Below are 19,056 nucleotides of genomic sequence, written 5' to 3'. Positions count from 1 at the left end.
TTTATAGTCATGCATATAATGTGCTCAACATCCTTAAGGAGGCGCTGTGTGATATTATTATTTAAAGTGCATAAATGAATAAATAACTAATATATGACGACGGGTGGTCTGAAGCCTATATTAATGCGCTTGGCGTTTTCCAAGTCACTGCAGCTCGCGCAGAGCCACTGGAGGCAGTCGAACATCACACCTCGAGCTCAACAGGAGGAGAGGACAACAGCTAAGTCTGTCTGCACACATACAAACAGCCCCAAGTCCGCGCTTACTTCAACACCAGGATCTGTCTCAGCGTTCATGGATACTCCCACCTTCGCATGTTCAAACACGAAACGCGCATACAGCCTACTTGAAATCGCTTCTCCCGCGCGCAGACAAGGACGGAGAGAAGAGACGTGCGAACTGTCCAAAGTAACTGCAAAGACGCAGGATGGCTAAAGAAATCAGAGGGAAAGGTAAGAGATGTCACATCACATTCAGACAACGCACAGACATCTTCTGTCACAGCAGAAAGAGTAGACACAGTTTGCTCTCTTCACTTTCCTCGTCAATCTGTTGGAATGCGTGATGATCAAGGGCTGCGTCTCCAAACCTAGAGAGCTGCCTACCTAGACAACGTTTTTGGGGCGTCATGGGCGCATTCCAATGCTTTCGACGGTTTTAAACGCTGCCCGGTTGACTTGGTTTTGAGAGACAGCCAAAACGCTGTCTTTTTCTCCATCTTAACATGTTCTCTTTACAAACTGGTCGTAATCTTAAATGTAGAATGTTTTATGCATGCAACGTTAGTTGTCAACCATATCTGACCCGCACAGACTCGCAGGAAATCCAGGAATCCCTGATACAAAAATATTACGATTCATTAGTAACGGTGTATATCAACTCATGGAGTCCGACCGATTTTGTATTTTGCATATCGCTGATATGGTCCAGATTATTTTGTTTAAATGTCCAATAACTGATATCAATATTCAATTGTAATTAAAGTTTTTTTTATGACACACACACAAAGACACACACATATATGTGTATATATGTATATAGGTGTTTCATATTCTGTTTAAGCAAAAAGTTGACATAAGTAAAGTTATTTCAGCTCTGAATATACTGAATTAATCTCCAGTGGTGTTATGTTGGTGCTATTAACTGATTTATAGGTAGACCTGATATTAAAGAAGCAATTAAGTAGAAAAATCTGACTATGTCAACCAAAAAATGTCTATTTCCATAAACGTCTAATTCCATAAAAAAATTTCAGTCCATAAAACCCCCCTGAAGTATCTTTGTGGACCCTCCCCCCCAATTAGATATTTGTGTTTTTTTTTTATAGTGTCAGAAATTACTGTACAAGAAATAAGCTTATAAGGAATTTTGTACATATCCTATGGTGTGATTTAATAATTCTAGCTGTAAAGCACATCTGAATGTTTGTTTCTTCAGATGGTCATAGATTATGACAGTACATTTGATTCATCTTTGAAATAATTTAATTAGATCCCAGCTAGAGTGATGTTCCATTGGTCAGCTTGTTTTCTCCACCAATATGGTTTAATTTAAGTAAACGATATAAACTGTGAACTTCAAACACTTAAAATGAGACAAAATGTGGTCTTCAAAAACCTATAAGCAAGTCATAATGCATGTTCTGCATGATAAGTCAGTGTGCATCCTTTATTATTCTGTTTCTACTTAAAGGTGAATTGGGTAGTGACGTGTGTATTGTATCAGAAATGTAGAAAGAGGCTGATGTGAGAGAGGGAGAGCTGATGGTCTCTCTTTGAGATATACATTCTGTATAGGACACTCTGATATGATTGAGCCTATGGCTGAGTGCTGAGACTGTCTGCACTGAACATCTCAGCATACATAGATATAGTTTAATCTGTTTATGGCAGCACATCCAATCCAGCATGTCCGAGCAATTATTGATCTAGAAGAAAGCTTACCCTTTGCATTTCATGATTCTGAATTATGGTTGTGAGTTAATGTGGTATTTATATTTCTATAAGTGTATTGACTATGCAATTCACATAGGCTTCTGAGATGCCATGAAGGCAGAGAGTTGCTTTGAGGACCCTAATGATTGTTTTAATGTTTTCAAATTATTTTTCCAACTAAGCTTAACGTGATTGATCTCTAAAGAAAGAAAAAATCATATACAATTTTCTTTTTTCTGTAAAATGCAAAAGAACATATTTTTTATGTTTTTGGTTTGTTTGCTGGAAGTCAGTGGTAAACTCACAGCAAAAGAAAGTTAGTCGTACAGGTTTGGACCAACATAAGGGTGTATAAATCATAACAGAATGCTAATTTTTGGGTGAACTATTCCTTTGATATGATAGACAACTATAAGTATGCCATAAAAACATTAAATCTATCAATGGTGTGCCTTTGGTATGCGATTGTGAAGCTGGTGGTCCAAAAAAACAAACAAACCCACACTCCAGGTTTAAATGTAAATCACAATTCAATTTTAAATAAGATAATGTAGATCATTGCTCAGTCTCTAGGGGTCAGGAAACCAGTGAAGAGAGCTTCAGATGTTAGCCCCCAAGTCTGTCAGTATGTTTGTAGCTCATGGTTTATGATGATGAGAAGCTCACAGCATATGTCTTCTGGGTTTTGAATGTGTGCTCTTTGGGTAATTATGGTGTGACAGCATGCCATTCGTGGCGTATTTCATGTAAGTATAACGGTTTCCATACGTTGGACAGCAGTAACTACTACAGACTGTTAATAAGCTGCCACAGCCATTTGATTTCTTCTCAGGCATGTTTCCGAATCACCAAGAAGTTCTCCTCTCTCAGTCATGTAGGAAGTCAGCATTTGATTTTGTAGGTGGAAATGTGTAATCCTACAGACTCCTTTGGTTTGGTTACTTAATTTACCTCAAGGTTTATTAGATTCCTAGTTAGTGATTCAGTGTTGTTGAGGATGGGATGGTGGGACAATTGAGTATTATATCAGAATTACATAAACCCGCTCACTGTATTGAACAAGCAGAACATAGCCTACATCATCACTGGAGCAGAATTTGTCTTTTTACATGATCAGAACTGGCAGCCCATCAGCAAAACACAGACTAGGTTGGCTTCATTTATATGTTAAATAGCAAGGATTCCTCATGGATACCTGTTCGGTCCCAGATTATTTTAGGATTTTCATGTATTTCTCAAGATTTTTGTATTTATATTTGTTCCAATGTCAAATCAATCAGTTGATCTGCTATGTTACTGTAGATCAGAGATCACCATTAGCGCAAATTAGTCACCAGTTACCATCCAAATCATTTATTATTTTCATAGGTAGACCTAAAATATATAAATATCACACACAAAAAAGGATGTTTTTATGTATATACAGGAATCATAATTTAAGAAGCAGTGAATGAAGTAAATGCCTTTTAGTGTCATCTATTTCAGTTTCTCCAATCAATCAGGATCACTTATAAATGCATCAGCTAGACAGAGTCATTGTTAACACTGACATGGAAAAAAAACAACTTTCTTTTTGTATATTCACCTCACAGACTATTATTTGCATAATAGTTTCCAGAATTGCATGTTGCTTTTTGTTCATTTCCTAGCCAAAATACTGACTCCTGAATAAGCTATACTTTAACCTGCCACTTTTGATAGTTCAAACGTTTGGAGGTTGGACCTATTTCCAACAGTAATTGTATATTCTGCTATATATTTAGTAGTTTGATGCTCAATCTCTATAGACCACTCGATAAATATAAATCCCAGATTCAGTAGTCACAGTTAATTTCTTTCACAGTCTATATTCCCTCAGCAGAAGAGCCCCAGGGTGCATCACTCCACACCAACCTGAATTCAGAGCAGTTTCAGTGAGTCAAACCATCGTGTTGTGTTTGTCTGTAAGTCCAGCTCTGCATGATCTCAAAGCTTCAAAGGGGTGCAATTTCCCATTGCACGAAATGTATTCCATTTCGTGCTCAATTCATCTGCATTGCCTTTCTTAGAAAAAAGAAGGTGCTCTGAAAAAACAAGCGTGTGCAAGTGTGAACTTCTCAGTAATGTGAATAGGAATTCATATATTGGCATGCTTAGGCTGGTGCATGGTCAAGGTCTCTGTTGAATTGGTTCGAAATACACTTTTCACGTGTAACGCGGTAGATGTTTCTTCACATTATGCCTCCAGTATAGCTCTAGTAATGCAGTTACATGTTTCACATGTACATATAGAGGTCATAGTCAGTGCTGCAGTGATATATTTAATCTTAGCCATTCAGGAAGTGACCTTTTAGTGGCAGATAAGCAAGTAGTATTCTGTGTCAATTCTCAGAAACTAATTTTTACTTGGCTTTGGTTGAGAATAAAAACAGGGAATACTGATTGTGTTGTTCACCGTAGCAAAATTGAATTGCAAAGTTGGATTGTCTTTGCCAAACCAATTAACGTGCACCTCAGTCAAGGATTTTCCTGCGGATTCCTTGTGATATACATTGAAATGAGAAATCATCTCTTTTGTGTTTTCCATTTTGTGTCCTGCTTTTTTTTTTATGGGTTTTGATGGAAGGCGTTGCGACACTACATCTGTGTGATGGCATTTTAGACAGAAGCGCACTCTGTATCTGTGGCTGTCAGACCAAGAGACTTAGATGATCTAGTATTAGCTCTCCGCAAACAACATTGCATTTACTTCGGGTTTCACGTTTGTTTTGTTTCTTGCTTGGTTTTTGTCACTGAGAAAATGAAATTCTATTTTTATCCTCAAACCAATAATTCAGCATTTGCTGCGCCCACGCAGTAGAGTGAGAAATGACTGTTATTCCTGTTAAAAGCATCAAGGACGTTTCTGCTTGATGAAAACTCATGAATTTATGTAACTAAGCCAAGCATAGAGATCAGGCATCTTCTAGATCAGTGGCTCTCAAACTGTGAGACCACCTGGAGTGGTGTGTGACATGAAAATTTGCAATAGAATTTTATTTACATTTATCTTGAAACTCTTTATTTTATTTACTTATTTTTAGATGTTGATCTTGTAGTTTAATTCAGATCTGCAAGGAACAGTTGAAGGTCTTATAGCACCATGCTTTATCTTAAATACAAATTGTATGTTGAGTTGTTCTGCTATACTTTTCTGCACTATATTCTATAGTATTATACTACATGTATATACACAACCCAAAAGGGTTTTTTTAAGAAGTAAAAAAAAAAAAACATTAATAAAATTAAACATTAATAAGATTAAAAATGACACTAAAGACATTTTATAATGATACAAAAGATTTTGATTGTTTTAAATTTTCTACTCACTAAATAATCCTGAAATTAGTTTTATCATGGTATCCACATTAATATTAACCAGCACAGCTCTTTTCAACATTGATGATTATAAGAAATGTCTTGAGCACCAAATCAGCATCAGTAATGGCTGTTGAGAATTCAGCTTTGCCATCACAGGAATAAATGACACTAAAATGTTAAAATAAAACAGTTAATTAAACTTATAATACTATTTCACAATCAGTTTTTACTATATTTTTGCTCAAATAAATGCAGACATGGTGATCATAAAAGACTTTTGAATGAGAATGATCATGATGGCACTATTAAAGAAATGATGACGTATAAATTAACATGGTAAAATAAGACATTAAAATGTGAAAATGTAAACAATATGCACATTTATGGTTTAATTTAGGCAGTTTATGAAGAAAATATACTTGCCTTTGTTGTGCAAAACAATGGCTCGGTCTGTATGTTTTTTTTTTTTGTTTTTTTAAGACTCTATAAGTTTGATACTGTAATGCACGCTGATATTCATGCGCCTCTGTAGGAGCGATAAGGTCACTGGTAAAGCAGAAAGGTGGTTTGTGGAATTGGTTTTGGGGTTATGAAATAGTTTGCATGTTCCCTTCATTAGAAGTTGTGAAACTATGGCAAGTAATGGCAGGTTCATTTGTGTGAGCCAGTCAGGATATATTTGAAGCATTCTAGAATCTGTCTTCTCAACAGGTAGACACCTTAAACCTTCCTGTTTTGTGGGAAAATCAGTTTTTTTTTTCTCTTCTGAAATGAGAAGTCCCAGTTTTCTCATGGTGTTTAACAGTGAATAAAATGATTAAAAGCTACCTGACACCTCATTACAAAAGGAACAATTCAGGGCAGATTTCAGGTTCCCTCCATAATGATTTTGTTCTAGCGAACTTGCACAATGATTTGGGTAGAGCACGGTGCTAAAAATAGCCTGCACGAGAAGCAGTGACAGACTCACTGCTACCCTGTGGTCCTGTGAGAGAAAGAGAGAATGACAGTCTTTCATGACCGTCTGTAGTACTGCAGTCTGGCTTTTGTGTCTGTTTACAGGCAGTTCAGGTCTTGATTTTTATTTATTTTTTATTTTTAATGTTATTTTGATGCATTGATTCTGTGAGATGGGAGACTGACTTATTGGCTCCCTTAACCAAGGGATGTAAATTGATTTTTTAACTACAAAATGTAAAACGTTCAACTACAGCATATAAACATTTTAACCTGATACATTTTGTTGTAATAGACAGATGGCTCTTTAAAAAACATCTGCTTTAAATAAATCTCTTCATTTAATTCATTCTCGAACAGTGTTGCTTTTGCTGGCAAATTATAATAGCATCTGTTTTTGAAGATAGGAGGCTTTAATGGATGAATATAAAAATAATATATAGGTTGTCTGACAAAGGCATGAATAGACAGACGGATAGAATATACCTTTTTATAATTATTTTATTACAGATTTTTCTAACATAGAAGGCATATACTGTAAATATAAGCATATTGTATAAAAACTAAGCAAAAAAATAATGTCTCTTTTATTATTAATAGTTAAGTAGTTTTTTTGTTTCAAAAAAGGGTGTAACCGAAGGCAATGTTGGTATTCAGGATGCTTTCATATTATATAACTTATAATAAATAATGATGGTGATGACTGCACTTCCTAATTGGATCTTTAATCCTGCCATTTCAGATGGAACCTTTACACGTGATGCAGTGCTATACAAACAGTTCTTTTCAGAGCTTTGTGTCGATGTGCTTGGTTGAACAGCTTCACCTCAGTAGAGATGAGATGGCAAAAACTGATCATAACTCGGAAGCGATACGACAGCGCTGTCTCGTTAACAGAACATCTTGATTTTTGTGTTTGCATTTCTTTGGTTATGTAAAGGCACAATTAACGTTCACCCGAGCGAGCTCTCTGTGCTCAAGCCTCATGCATTTGTAGCTTCGCTTCCTTCAGTCCTTGACAGAAGGAGGAGGTGGCTCTTGAGTAACCCAGTCAAGTGGTTCTGTTCCCTGCAGTTTACTTTCAATGCCCTCTTGATGTTGTGATCTTGCATGAGGTTTGCCCACTGTATTCTCCCCTGCTGCAATGATTTCACACTTAACTTTGCATGCCGTCTGTTGCAGTATAAGCAGTTGTACCCTCTCTACTCCACTTGGTCTGAAAGTCTTGACCCTTTTCTAAAGCTAAGAGCACACTTAATGATTTTGGCCACGATTTTGCCATCTAAGAACAAATTTTCAGAAAGATCATGTAGTCAGCATTGTCAGTCACATCCAGTGTCCTAAGATCATTGATGTTGCACAGTCTCCTTTGGCTTTTACCCAAGATGTTACCGCAACAATTATAAAGGACAGAAAAGATTGCACAGTATGGTTTTAGCCTGCACTGCCTGGAAATACAGTCTTTGTCAGTATTTGCATTGTCTTGAAGCATCTGCTATTGTTTTTGTGCTCTTTTTAGACTTTGAGTATCACAGTTCTGCTTCGTAATACTAAGTTATTTATCACACCAGAATTTTTTTTTGTGCAACTGTGGCATATGTGTTGTTTCACAGCATGTGCGGCATTGCTTTGAGCTGCCAAACGGAGGTGTTTACAAGCCGCACGCCGCATATGCTGCAAGCGCACACTTTGGTGATGCAGGGATAAGATTGAGAGTATTCCTCTGAGTGATTTAATGAAATAACTGATTGAGAACTGTTTGCTCCAACTCCAACATAAATGACCCTGTTTATTTTCTTTAAAATAGATTTCAATTGAATAATTTAAAATTAAAATAATTTTTAAATTGGATTTGATCCATGATAAATATGAGTGCATGTATATAAATAATATCAAAAGTATTATTTTTCAAAAATGTCATGTATATAATTTATAGTAAAATATTTTCTAAATACATTGAAACATATATTTTGGTCATTAATTAATTATTATAACTAATTATTGATTTAAATTTGAAATCATTTGTTTTAGGTTCATGCATTCATGTATTCCATGAGAATTGAACCTGTGGCTGCAGGAACACAATGTTTAAGTCAAATATACTGTATATCCAGATTCAGTTTGGAAATGCTTCTCATTACAGCAATAAAAACAGTTTGAGAATCACTTTTTGAAGAAAACTGCTAAGCTTTTTGAATTTAATAGGGAAGTGGTTCATGCCAGTCCCCACTAATCAGACGTCTAGACCTGGCAATAACCGAATCACATTATTTTCCAACAAGTATGCCCTTGTGGCCTTTGCTTATTGTCCCTTCCCTTTCAAGTCACACACACAGCCTTAAAACCAGTGCAGTGAACCAATGGGAGCCTTCTGATGTCATAATGGCCTTTACCTCTGCACTTTTCTCTAGAGGGGCTTTAACATTAGGCTGATGAACAAATGAGTAGAAATGGTGACGGAGCTTCTTAAGTGCATGGAGTGAGGCTGAAGAGGAAGGAATTGAAGGTTGGGAGAGAAAGTGCAAAAGGGAGGGTGAGATATATAGAGATTAAAGAAAGAGAGAAAAGCGAGATTGCTGGAGGAAAGCAGCTCCTATCTAGCAGAGATTATGTTTTTGATTAAGAGCAAGTCTCTCAGTGAGTCGTGTCATGAGTGCTCTGGAGAAAATGCCATTTTTGTACTGTGCATGCTCCTCGGAGAGGGGACCTATCAAAGCTCGATATCGACCCTATCACACTCCATGACCCAGCATTCATAACTCACAACTCTATCAAAGATTAGAGATCTATTTAGATGGGTTATGGAGAATAACAAATCTAGGTTTGAATGGTTTTTATACAGCAGTTTGATAAATAAAAATTGAATATTGAGTAAATAACATAAAAAAATTCAGTGCATAGTGAAAGATATAGTGGCTTAATCATTGTTGATTATGTCCTGTATGGGGACGAATCTTAAACAGCACCAGTTTAATAAAGATTAGAACCTCATTGTATAAGAAATATTGGGATACAGATATTGATGTTTATGGCTTGCTACCTGAATAATAGCATGTCCAATTTAATGACACAGAACAGCCATCTGAAGCTGAAGTAAAAATTGTCATAAGACAATAGAGAACACAAAGTCATCTTTCCTTAAGATGTTTCAGCTGAAATTTAGTTTTTAGTCAAACCTCAATTTTGAGCGTTATAAAGGAAGACTTCCTTTCACAGCATGCATTCAATTTCATTTAATCCCCCTGTAGTTGATGACGCAATTAAACCGAAAAGTTTCATAAATGTATCATTCATGAGGACCATACCAATTTCATGGCTGAAGAACATCCTCTACTCTACGCTGTTTTAGTGCAAAAGCATCACCTGCATGACTTGCCAGACAGAAGCCAGCCAAACAATGAAACTCGTAATGAAATCCATCTCCGTTTAGCTATGTACTGGCTTATAATATAACTTTGATTATATGACCACCTCTTTTACTGGTTGAAACCATTCATGGTTTTCTAATACATTCTTTCTTAGCCAAAAAATGTCAGCCTTTCCCTTTTCTCAGCCTTCATTCCAGGATTAATTATGGATGATGTGATTAGAATTTTTTGTGATTAGAGATGCTTTAGTGCAGGAACTGATGTCATATCCACCCTCCCGTCTCTGAAGACAGGCCTCACTGGTCTCCCTCATTCAAACTAATCTGCACCTCTTTATCTCCTCCTGTAAAACCATTTACCAAGCCTTAAAAGCCATTTCTCAATGTTTAGACTGCATTAATGAAACATTGCCCCCTGCCCTCCTGCATCCCTGAGGAAAAAGGATTTCATCTCCATCAAAGTATTTAAAACAAAATACTGTGTGTTTATTTGACCACTCTAAATTTGATTATGTTCACTTATGTGAAGCAATAATTGAGCTGGTAAACCTCTCTTCACTATTTATCCTGTTATGAGCACAAAGTGGAACTTTTGCTCCGTTATCTCTTTCACCTTATGCTTTTATGAGATATTACAAATCTTACATATGCAGTGGCCCCAAAAATGTGGCCACATAATCCTTTTTTTTTTTTTTTTTTTATCATACCAAGTTTTTTTTAATTTAAAGTATAGATTATGGAGACTTTTTTTTAAACAAAACATCAAAATCAAAACTTCACATCCTGTCTGCTCTACATTGTCCTATAGTAATAAAAGCCAGAATGCCAAGAATAAATTCTTTAAAAAAGTAGTAGTTAAGACTGTAAAGAGCAGATTTCTGTTGATGCCACTGTCAAATGCATTGTGATTATAATAGAAAACATAGTAGGCTGAGATACTCATCTCCATTGGGTGCATTAATAGTGCCAGCATTTGACCTGCTTGCTTTTTTTTTGTGGAAGAAATGAAAAGCTTATTAAATCCTGCATGGTGATGTGGGGGTTTAGCAGTCAAAGGGACAGAATGAAAACTGTGGAGCCGCACCGAACCCCAGTTATGGAAGGTTAGTGTCCTTATTGTTTCAACAAAGTGAGCAGGATCATGAGGAGTCCATGTAAAAGACCGCAGGAGAACGAGATATGACAGCTTAGGTGACACCTCTCGAGTAATGCCAACCAAATGGGCAAAATCATTTACTGTGGCACTGCTGATATTGGTTATTCATGCTTAATCTCCCGTGCTTGTGCTTTTCTTCATTTGTAAGCCACATCTGCTAAATGAATCAATATAAATGAAATTCCTTACAGTTGGATTTCTTTGTTGTGCTTGTTTCAGTGCGATTTAAGCCTTATGAAAGCAACAGTGAGCTCACTAAGCCTGGATGTGTGAATTACTGGATTTACATTAAATGATTTAATGCTTTGAGTAAAGAAGCAATTTGCTGAGCTATAAAGCGTCAAAAATCCCCATCGCTATATGTTCACTCACAATGACTCCAATCTATAATTATTAAATCATGGCCCACTTAATATGATTGGGAGAGGATAACTTTCGTTTGACTTACGCTGATTTGTAATTTGCATTATTGCCGCTATCTGTCATTAGATTAGAAAGTTATTAACTTTAGATTTAAACAGCCCAGGGCTCACAGTCACACCACCTGCCTCACTAACGCAACACACAGTCGACAAGTACTTTGTCTTCAGCAGCTGAAGTTTGTTCTACAAGGAGATTTTGTTTAAAGCTCTTGAAGATAACGGTGCTTCTCAACACTATAACAACTGCACAACCAATGAAACATCAGCACCTGACTTATATATATGTGTGTGGATGCATGTGTGTAGAATTATTATAGATTAAGTGTGTTTGTGTGTGTACATATGTTTGTCTAATTTCAAGAATTTAAGCAGCAGCTTTTAGATCAAAACCTTTGACAAGTCATCTTAAGTATGATCTTAAGTATGATCATTGTGAATTCCTGAATCTCAAATTTTACACTTTGATTTCCACATTAGCCAGTCTTAATTAAAAAAACACACGCTTTCAATTCATTCCTAGCCGTTCCATTCCTTTGGACACCTTCGCGTGGTAATATTAAATAACATTGTCATCAAGCATGTCTAATCAATTAGTCACACAATGTTCAGTAATTGCATGCAGCACTAGTGACCTTTGGTTTGATCGTATCTTTTTCATGTTCTTCCCTTAGCGACCCTACGCAAGCACAGCGCTTCTCACTGGCGCATGCAGAACATCGCCCAGGAATCTGTTGACAGCTCGGATGATGAGTTTTTTGATGCCCGAGGTAAGTGTCACTTATTTCCCACCCTTTGCAATAGCTTGATGGCTTCAGCTCTTCAGCATCTGTGACCTTCTCTCTCTCTCTCTCTCTTTTTATGCCCATCATATTCTGTCCATTACAGGTGCCTCATATCATTATGGATGTATTCCTCTGAAGTAGGCTAGGCACTAAAAAAACCTGTAAACCTGTATGAAAAATATTTTTAGGCCTCTTTCATAATGAACGCAGATGCTAAACTGTGGCTTTCTGTTATTTTGATATGGATTGTTTGTTATAATGTGACCTGACTGAACAGTGTAGTCTGTCGTCTATCATGTACCAAGCCTTGATTTAACATTCTTTTACTTTTGTATGTAATATGGTCCAAATAACAAGCATTTACAATCAACATGGTGAAAACTGGCAGCCATATGTGCTTGTCAGCTTACAAGTGTCCCTGCACCAGCGAGCCACTCGAGTCCCATACAATAAATAGCTCAAGATTTGCGTCTTCAGCAAAATCCTCTATCTGAATTGACTGGGCTTCACTTTCCCTTGCTCAGCATAGCAACTATCCATTATCTCTTTCTATAGGAAGCATTTACATTTAGCTGACGCTATTTCCCAAAGCAATTTACCATGCAACTTGAGAATAAGTTTTGTGGCCAAGCAACCCATTTTGTTTTCACTAATGTGTAGAAAAAAAAAAAAACATCTTATGACAGCATGTTTGCATTTGAAATAACATGCATGGTTGAATCATACATTGGGAAATGTGTATTAGGAAGATAAGGTGCTGTTTTTTTTGCACCAGACTAAGTGCTGTTCAAACCTGTGGCAGTCGAGTCCCAAAGCAGCAAGCTAACATTTGGTCAGTGAAGGTGTGGAGGTGTGACTAAAACGGGATTTTCCATTAGAGGTGGAGATCACATAGTCTCCTGAGTCGCATCTGCAAATTAGTTTCTTTGATTTGCTGTTCAAAATGAAATTATTCAGCTTTATAATTTATTCACATGAGCTCTTGTCTGTCTGCCCCACATTTGTAAAAATGTAAGAGTGGGTTAAATGTAATCAGTATCCTGCATGTTTCCGCATCTAACTTTCATGAGACACAGTTCTCATTCATTCTTAATGAGCGCTACGCTTTACCACACAACACAGAAGCTCAATTAAAGTCCAGATGTTACAGCGGGATGGAATGGGGAACATGCCAGATAGTTCGCTAATGTGTTTTTGGCTGTTTTTTTATTACATTCCATCATTAGGCTTTGCTTATATGAACTTGCCTTTTTGTTATAGGCACTACCATTCAAAATGTTGCACTTTTTTTTGTCAAATTCATCAAAACTGACAGTAGCTGGGTTTTTTGTAGTTGTGAATTTAACTTCAAAATTGTAATATCGCATAAAGCATTGTCGAACAAGCACTGTCTCCATCCAACAAATCATCACTTCCTGATAAACTGGCACTGTAAATCACTAAGAAACATAAGAGAAGCCACTGAATATAATAATTTTCATATATAATTAAATTACTTGCGCCTTAGAGCGAGCAGACGAACCAAAGTAAATGCGGTCATTGCTTTTGGAGGTGGATGCCTGCTGTTTGGGAACGCAGTCATGTAAGACAGTCCTGGGAGGCAATTATACATAAATACTTTGATCACAGACTTTTTCCTGGCATTTCAGAATGACCATAACAACATTTCAGATGCTATGGAATGAGATAGTCAGGTTTTGCCATCCCATAGCGCAAAGTCGCATGAGTTTTTTGATCCGCAAGGAGGGATTTATTCAGCAAATACGTTTCCATCTCGATTATTCGCATTAACCCTTTTTCGCACAAGTCAAATTCCACCTAAATCTGTCTATAGAGGGTCAGAGAGCTCTTAGATTCTGTCAAAAAATATCTTAATTTTTTCTGAATTAGAATGAAGGTCTCACAGGTTTGGAACAACATGAGGGCGATTTCTGGGAGAACTATCTTTTTAATTTTTAAACAATCATTTAGAATAATGGAATAAAAAATGTAATAATGGCCGCTGAAAGTACAGTTTTGGCCTCAGGAATAAGATGCATAATAAAATAGAAAATGGATGGTTGTTTTGTTTGTTTGTTTGTTTGATTTAAAAGCATAAAAAAATTCTTATCAACCACCAAAATTAGAATGGCATTATAAATATGAGCTTGACTGATGTAAAGGGTTTTCACACTATAGTTAATATATTTTTTTTCAGCTTAGAGAAGATTAAGCATGAAAGAAGAGACCATTTGTTGAAAAATGATTGAGAAAAGTGAGAAATCATGACGCTTAATATAGCAGCTGTCAAAATAAATGTTTTGTACTAGCATTATTCTTGAATGATGACGGGAGGGTTTGTTTACTCTAGAACAGTATGGTGACACTAGTGCCCACATAGAAAATAACTGCCCAAGTACATTACCAAGAAGACCACTGAAATGACTTGTCTTAAAGGGACTTTGAAGAAATGTATTATACTGTCACAGTGCATTATAGGGAATATGCTGAGAGGATGACCAAGGCTGCAGGCACAGATGGACCAGCACTAAGTTGTTTATGACTGACTATGACAGTGACTGCCAAACTCTTCAGAGCATTCAGTGTGTTGGTGCATTTCTAAATTGATTTAAAATCCTCATTTTGTGTATCAGAAAATAAATAAATATAGTTAAACAAAAGGTGATTATTTTTGCTTTCTTCTTCTGTCAGTTTGAATTGAAGTTTTGAAATATTCTACCATTTAAAAGTAAGGGTCAGTTTATTTTATTTATTTATTTTAAGAAACCATTTATTTTATTCTGTAAGGACACGTTAAATTGATCTAAAATAAGTGGAAGTCAATGCATTTAAATGTTACAAAAGATTTTAATTGCGAATAAAGCTTTTCTTATATTATAAAATCAGTAAAAAGAAAATCTTTTAGCAACTGATTTCAACTTTGATAATAAGAAATATTTCATGAGCACCAAATCAGCATATTATTATAATAATAATAATAATTATTATTATTATTTATTTATTTAGTTTAATCAAATAAATGCATATCAGCGCATATTTATTTATTTATTTATTGTATTTAATTTTTTTTGATCAAATAAATGCAGCCCTGGTGAGCACAAGACACTCCTCTCAAAACATCTTACTGAACCCAAACATTTGAAAGGTAGTGTAGTCATATGATATAGGAATTATTGTAACAAATAAATAAATAAAAAGGTTGTATAGTCCGTCTGAAATTGAGATTATTTCTACTCCTAGTAAATGTAGTTTTCTAAAGAATTAAATTTGTCATAATTCAAAGCATTGTAGATAATTGTCTCCCTTGAGTATCATTTGTAGACTTGTTGTGACCTGTGAGAACTCTTTCAGAAATGACAAAAGAAATACTGTACACACTTAAATGTTGTTTTCTAGTGTTTGAGGGTTTGTTTAGCAATCACTTTTGTCAGGAGAGGCACAGTCAAGTGTTTTGGCTCAGGCTTGGAGTGCAAACTTAATGGCTTTTTGTGTGAGCGACACTGTGTGTTTGTGAAATCACAGAGGTTGTGTGTGTGGATATATGTCTCTGTGGGTCTGTGTGGAGACTCTCTGCTCTTCACTGACCTGTGAGATTGACCCCTGTCAGTCAGTGTGCGCTACAGATGATCAGAGCGCCGAGCGGCAGGGAAATTGAGGCTCATCACGGTTCCAGCTTTGTCAGCCTGCCTTCACCTCCGTGACACATGAGCCTCTTTCACGCGTGTCAGACTCTCACTTGCCCTGTTCATGCCTCTCATATCCGCTGGGTTGGTCTCCTTCAAGTCGCATCACAGAGTCTGTCTCGTGACCAGGGCCTAAGCGCCAAATACAGGTGAAACTTGAAAATGCAAATGGATTCAGAAATGTTTTTTTCATTAATAGCCTTCAGTTTCCACTGTCCGGCCAAAAGCAGACGTGCTAGTGCGTTCCAAGGCCAGTCAAGTTTCCACAGTCACTTCCAGGGCGTTATAGTGCCTCATCGGTGCTTCCTTGGGGCCAACGGCACAGGTTTTTTGGCCTGACAAAAAGCGGGCTATCTGGGGCTAGAGGAGTGGTTATGAACAAAGCTGGAGTTTCTCCAGATCTGGAAAGCATCAGCGCCGAGGATCATTTCATAAAGCTAACAGCTATAACACAAGCATTAAAAACTTTTTTAAATAAGTTGAGCTCAAAACTCACTTTCAGTCAGCAGCGTGTTTGAAATAACTTGATTCGATGTGGATTGTAATCACCATACAAGGTAGAAATATTTATAAGTGATGCAGAAGACTTTGCACACTGACGTTACCATAGTAGACATGGTAAATGCGACTACTTGAAGAAATCAAACGTCAGCTTCTTATTCTCTATCACAATTGTGTATTTATTTGTACATATTTTATCTGTTCAATTCAATACAAGTTTATTTGTGTAGCGCTTCTTACAATACAAATCGTTACAAAGCAACTTTACAGAAAATTACGTCTCTACAATATTTAGTAGTAGCTAATAAGTGGTGACTGTCAGTTTGTGCACGTATGACAGGATTTTTCAGAAAAATTAATACAAGGCATAGTCAGCCTGTCATAAGTCTCGTCTCGAGAGCTTAGCTCCGCGTAGCGGTTTTTTGTTTTTTGTTCGGGAGCTTTTATAAAAATATAGAAATTTATAATACTTTCTAAATTAGTTTTTTATAGGTTACTGTGACGACAAATAAACAGAAACAGACTCGACTGAATAGCAGGCTATGTTCATAACATTTTATTTCTGTGTGACTAATTTTAAATCCTGATAAATTATTTAATTATGATCAGTGTATCACTTATAGTAAAACATTGATGTTTTTGGATTTAAATATTTCAAAGCATGCGAACAAACGGCTGCTTTTATCATGTTTGTTTTGTGATCGCAGTAGATGCAGTGACCTATTTCTTATTAGTTTTATGATAACTTCTCTTTGTTGGTGAAATTATGGGCATGTGTGATGTTGTTCCTGAGAGGCGTGTTAAGGGCGGGTTTTAGTGAAGCGGGCCGACAGTGGAAACGCAGCGCTATTTTGGCCTAGGTGCTACAGGTCCGAGGCTATTAGCCCTACCCAGCCCGTTTAAAATACTGCCTCGCACTGGCCCGACAGTGGAAAAGCAGCTAATTTGTCCAAACCAACTTTTAGTAGGAAATATTTCAACACTGTGCTGGAAAAGCGTTGTCATGGGGTGTTTAAGGACAAAGCTGTTTTGATTATGAATGAGTGCATTCTCAATCGTTTTTAACTGACATGTTGGCAAATGTCTAAGGAGGTTAATTCAGGTCTGTTATTGGAGCGTGTGCATTTGAGTAATGAGATTTGTCAGAGTGTGCTTAAACAGAGTCCATTTGTATAGCCTGGAATATGGTCGGACCCTCATTTAAAACTGTGTAAATTTCAGCTGGAGACAGATTGCTGTATGCATTCGCAGTCATTCATTGTGACTCTTAATGCTAATTGATTAACATTACCTACACAGGCTTTGCATTTTGAGCTGAAGTGTTTTCTGTTGCATTGATTTGCTCTCTGTAGTCGGGTAGCCCTGGGCCCTTTGTACACATGATTCATCTGCGCTGACAAATCAGCTAAGAAATTGGCTATTTATAACCTCTGTCAGATTACAAAGCACATCTTAAAATCATGTTACCTTACATTTTAATATAAAGACCCTGTTATTTTGAAAATAGTATCTTAGCATCAGTATTGATTTTATGAATATCATTAGCCATTTGAGAGATGACAGCTTGTGAATTTGAATTCACATGCAACTTTCCAAGTTATAAAACTGTCACAGCCAATCGCATAAGAAAAATACATTTCTTGAAACCCCAGTGTTGGGAAGGTCAAGACGTTTGATTTTCATAACCAAATATAGGCCTTCATTTGGAGGATTCTCCAGGAAAGCCTGTTTTCCTGAAACTGTGTCAGAAAGACAATTCTGTCTTATGTTCTTTGCCTCTAGACAGCCACAGGCATCTATGGTCATATTCTGGTCATGGAAAAAAATATTAGTTGGACAAAATATGTGAAAAAATGAAGTCTGTGCATTTAGAAAATACTCCTTGTTTTACTACTCTTAACTTTTAATAAAGCTGACTGTAGGTTTGCATTTTGTTCAGTACAGTAAATGCGAATGGTGACATTTTCTGTTGTGTTCCACTTAAAAAGAGTCAAATTGTTTGAAATAACATGATCTTGCTTTGAAAGTACACATAAATGTAATTTACAAGGAAAATATAGACTCACGACAGGCTTGTGTTGCAAATGTGGTTCATATACTGTTCGTAGGAGAGAATTGGAAATAGGATCAGCTGAAATCCACCAGTATTTGCCCAGCTTTCAGCCCACACAGACTTGTCCTTTGACTCCTATCTTTTGTCTGTATTCAAGAGTAAAAGAAGAGTTGAAGAATGTTAATGGATTAGCTCTGGGCCTCCATGAACTCATTACCTCATCAGGTCTTTCTAGAATTTGTGAAATTTAGTTTCAGATTCCTTTTAAAGTCTCTTATTAACCTCCAATCAAAAGGTTTCCCCACCTTAATGCACTTTGCTTGTCTTTCTTCTTTTTCTCCTTTCAATCACTGTTTCATGCACTTTTGCAAACATTTTGAGCCACTCAGGTATGTTTTATACACCTTTGTAAGGCATAGGTCAGGATGTTTGTCTAGTGAGACCGACTAATTAAAGAAGTAAAACTTTTGTTTTAGTATTTAATAAAAGGGGTAAATCAAGAGACAATTTCTTAGAAAGTGATTTATCTTGCTGGCAGTGTTTTGCACTTACTGTTAGACTGTCAGCAGAATAAATTCTAGGAGAAGTTTTTCATTCCCTAAATTCTTTCTCTTGAAAGCACTGCTGCTACAAGCATCAAGCGTGGCTTGTTTAACAAACACTCCGCCTTCAACAATACATTTCAGGGCAATTATGGTCAGACTTTCGGATCTCCAGCTGTGAGCAGTGTTCCAGTTGTTACGCAATTCAGCTCTGTTCTTTGAGGTCTTTGAGAGTTTTGTATAATAAAAGAATTTATTTGCTGAATATCTCTGTCTGTTAGTCTATTGAAGTGTTGCACACTGTTCTGTGATCATTTTTA

At 36.5% G+C, this 19,056-nt stretch overlaps 1 protein-coding gene across 2 annotated transcripts in view; it reads left to right on the top strand.

Moving 5' to 3' along the window:
* The first annotated feature begins 205 nt into the window (after positions 1–205).
* LOC113114894 (membrane-associated phosphatidylinositol transfer protein 3-like) overlaps positions 206–19,056 on the top strand; it is a 71,892-nt gene continuing 53,041 nt past the window's right edge. The window contains exons 1-2 of one of the 2 annotated variants that reach the window (XM_026281974.1): positions 206–452; positions 11,847–11,942. In XM_026281974.1, coding sequence (XP_026137759.1) covers positions 428–452; positions 11,847–11,942 — 121 coding nt within the window. In that variant the 5' untranslated portion in view covers positions 206–427. The remainder of the gene's footprint in view (positions 453–11,846; positions 11,943–19,056) is intronic. The other variant, XM_026281973.1, reaches the window with a different exon arrangement.

The sequence above is a fragment of the Carassius auratus genome, chromosome 15 (genome assembly GCF_003368295.1).
Source record: "Carassius auratus strain Wakin chromosome 15, ASM336829v1, whole genome shotgun sequence".
In the NCBI taxonomy this organism is placed as follows: Eukaryota; Metazoa; Chordata; class Actinopteri; order Cypriniformes; family Cyprinidae; genus Carassius; species Carassius auratus.
Note: the sequence above shows the minus strand (reverse complement) of the source record. Positions and strands in the feature narration are given on the sequence as shown.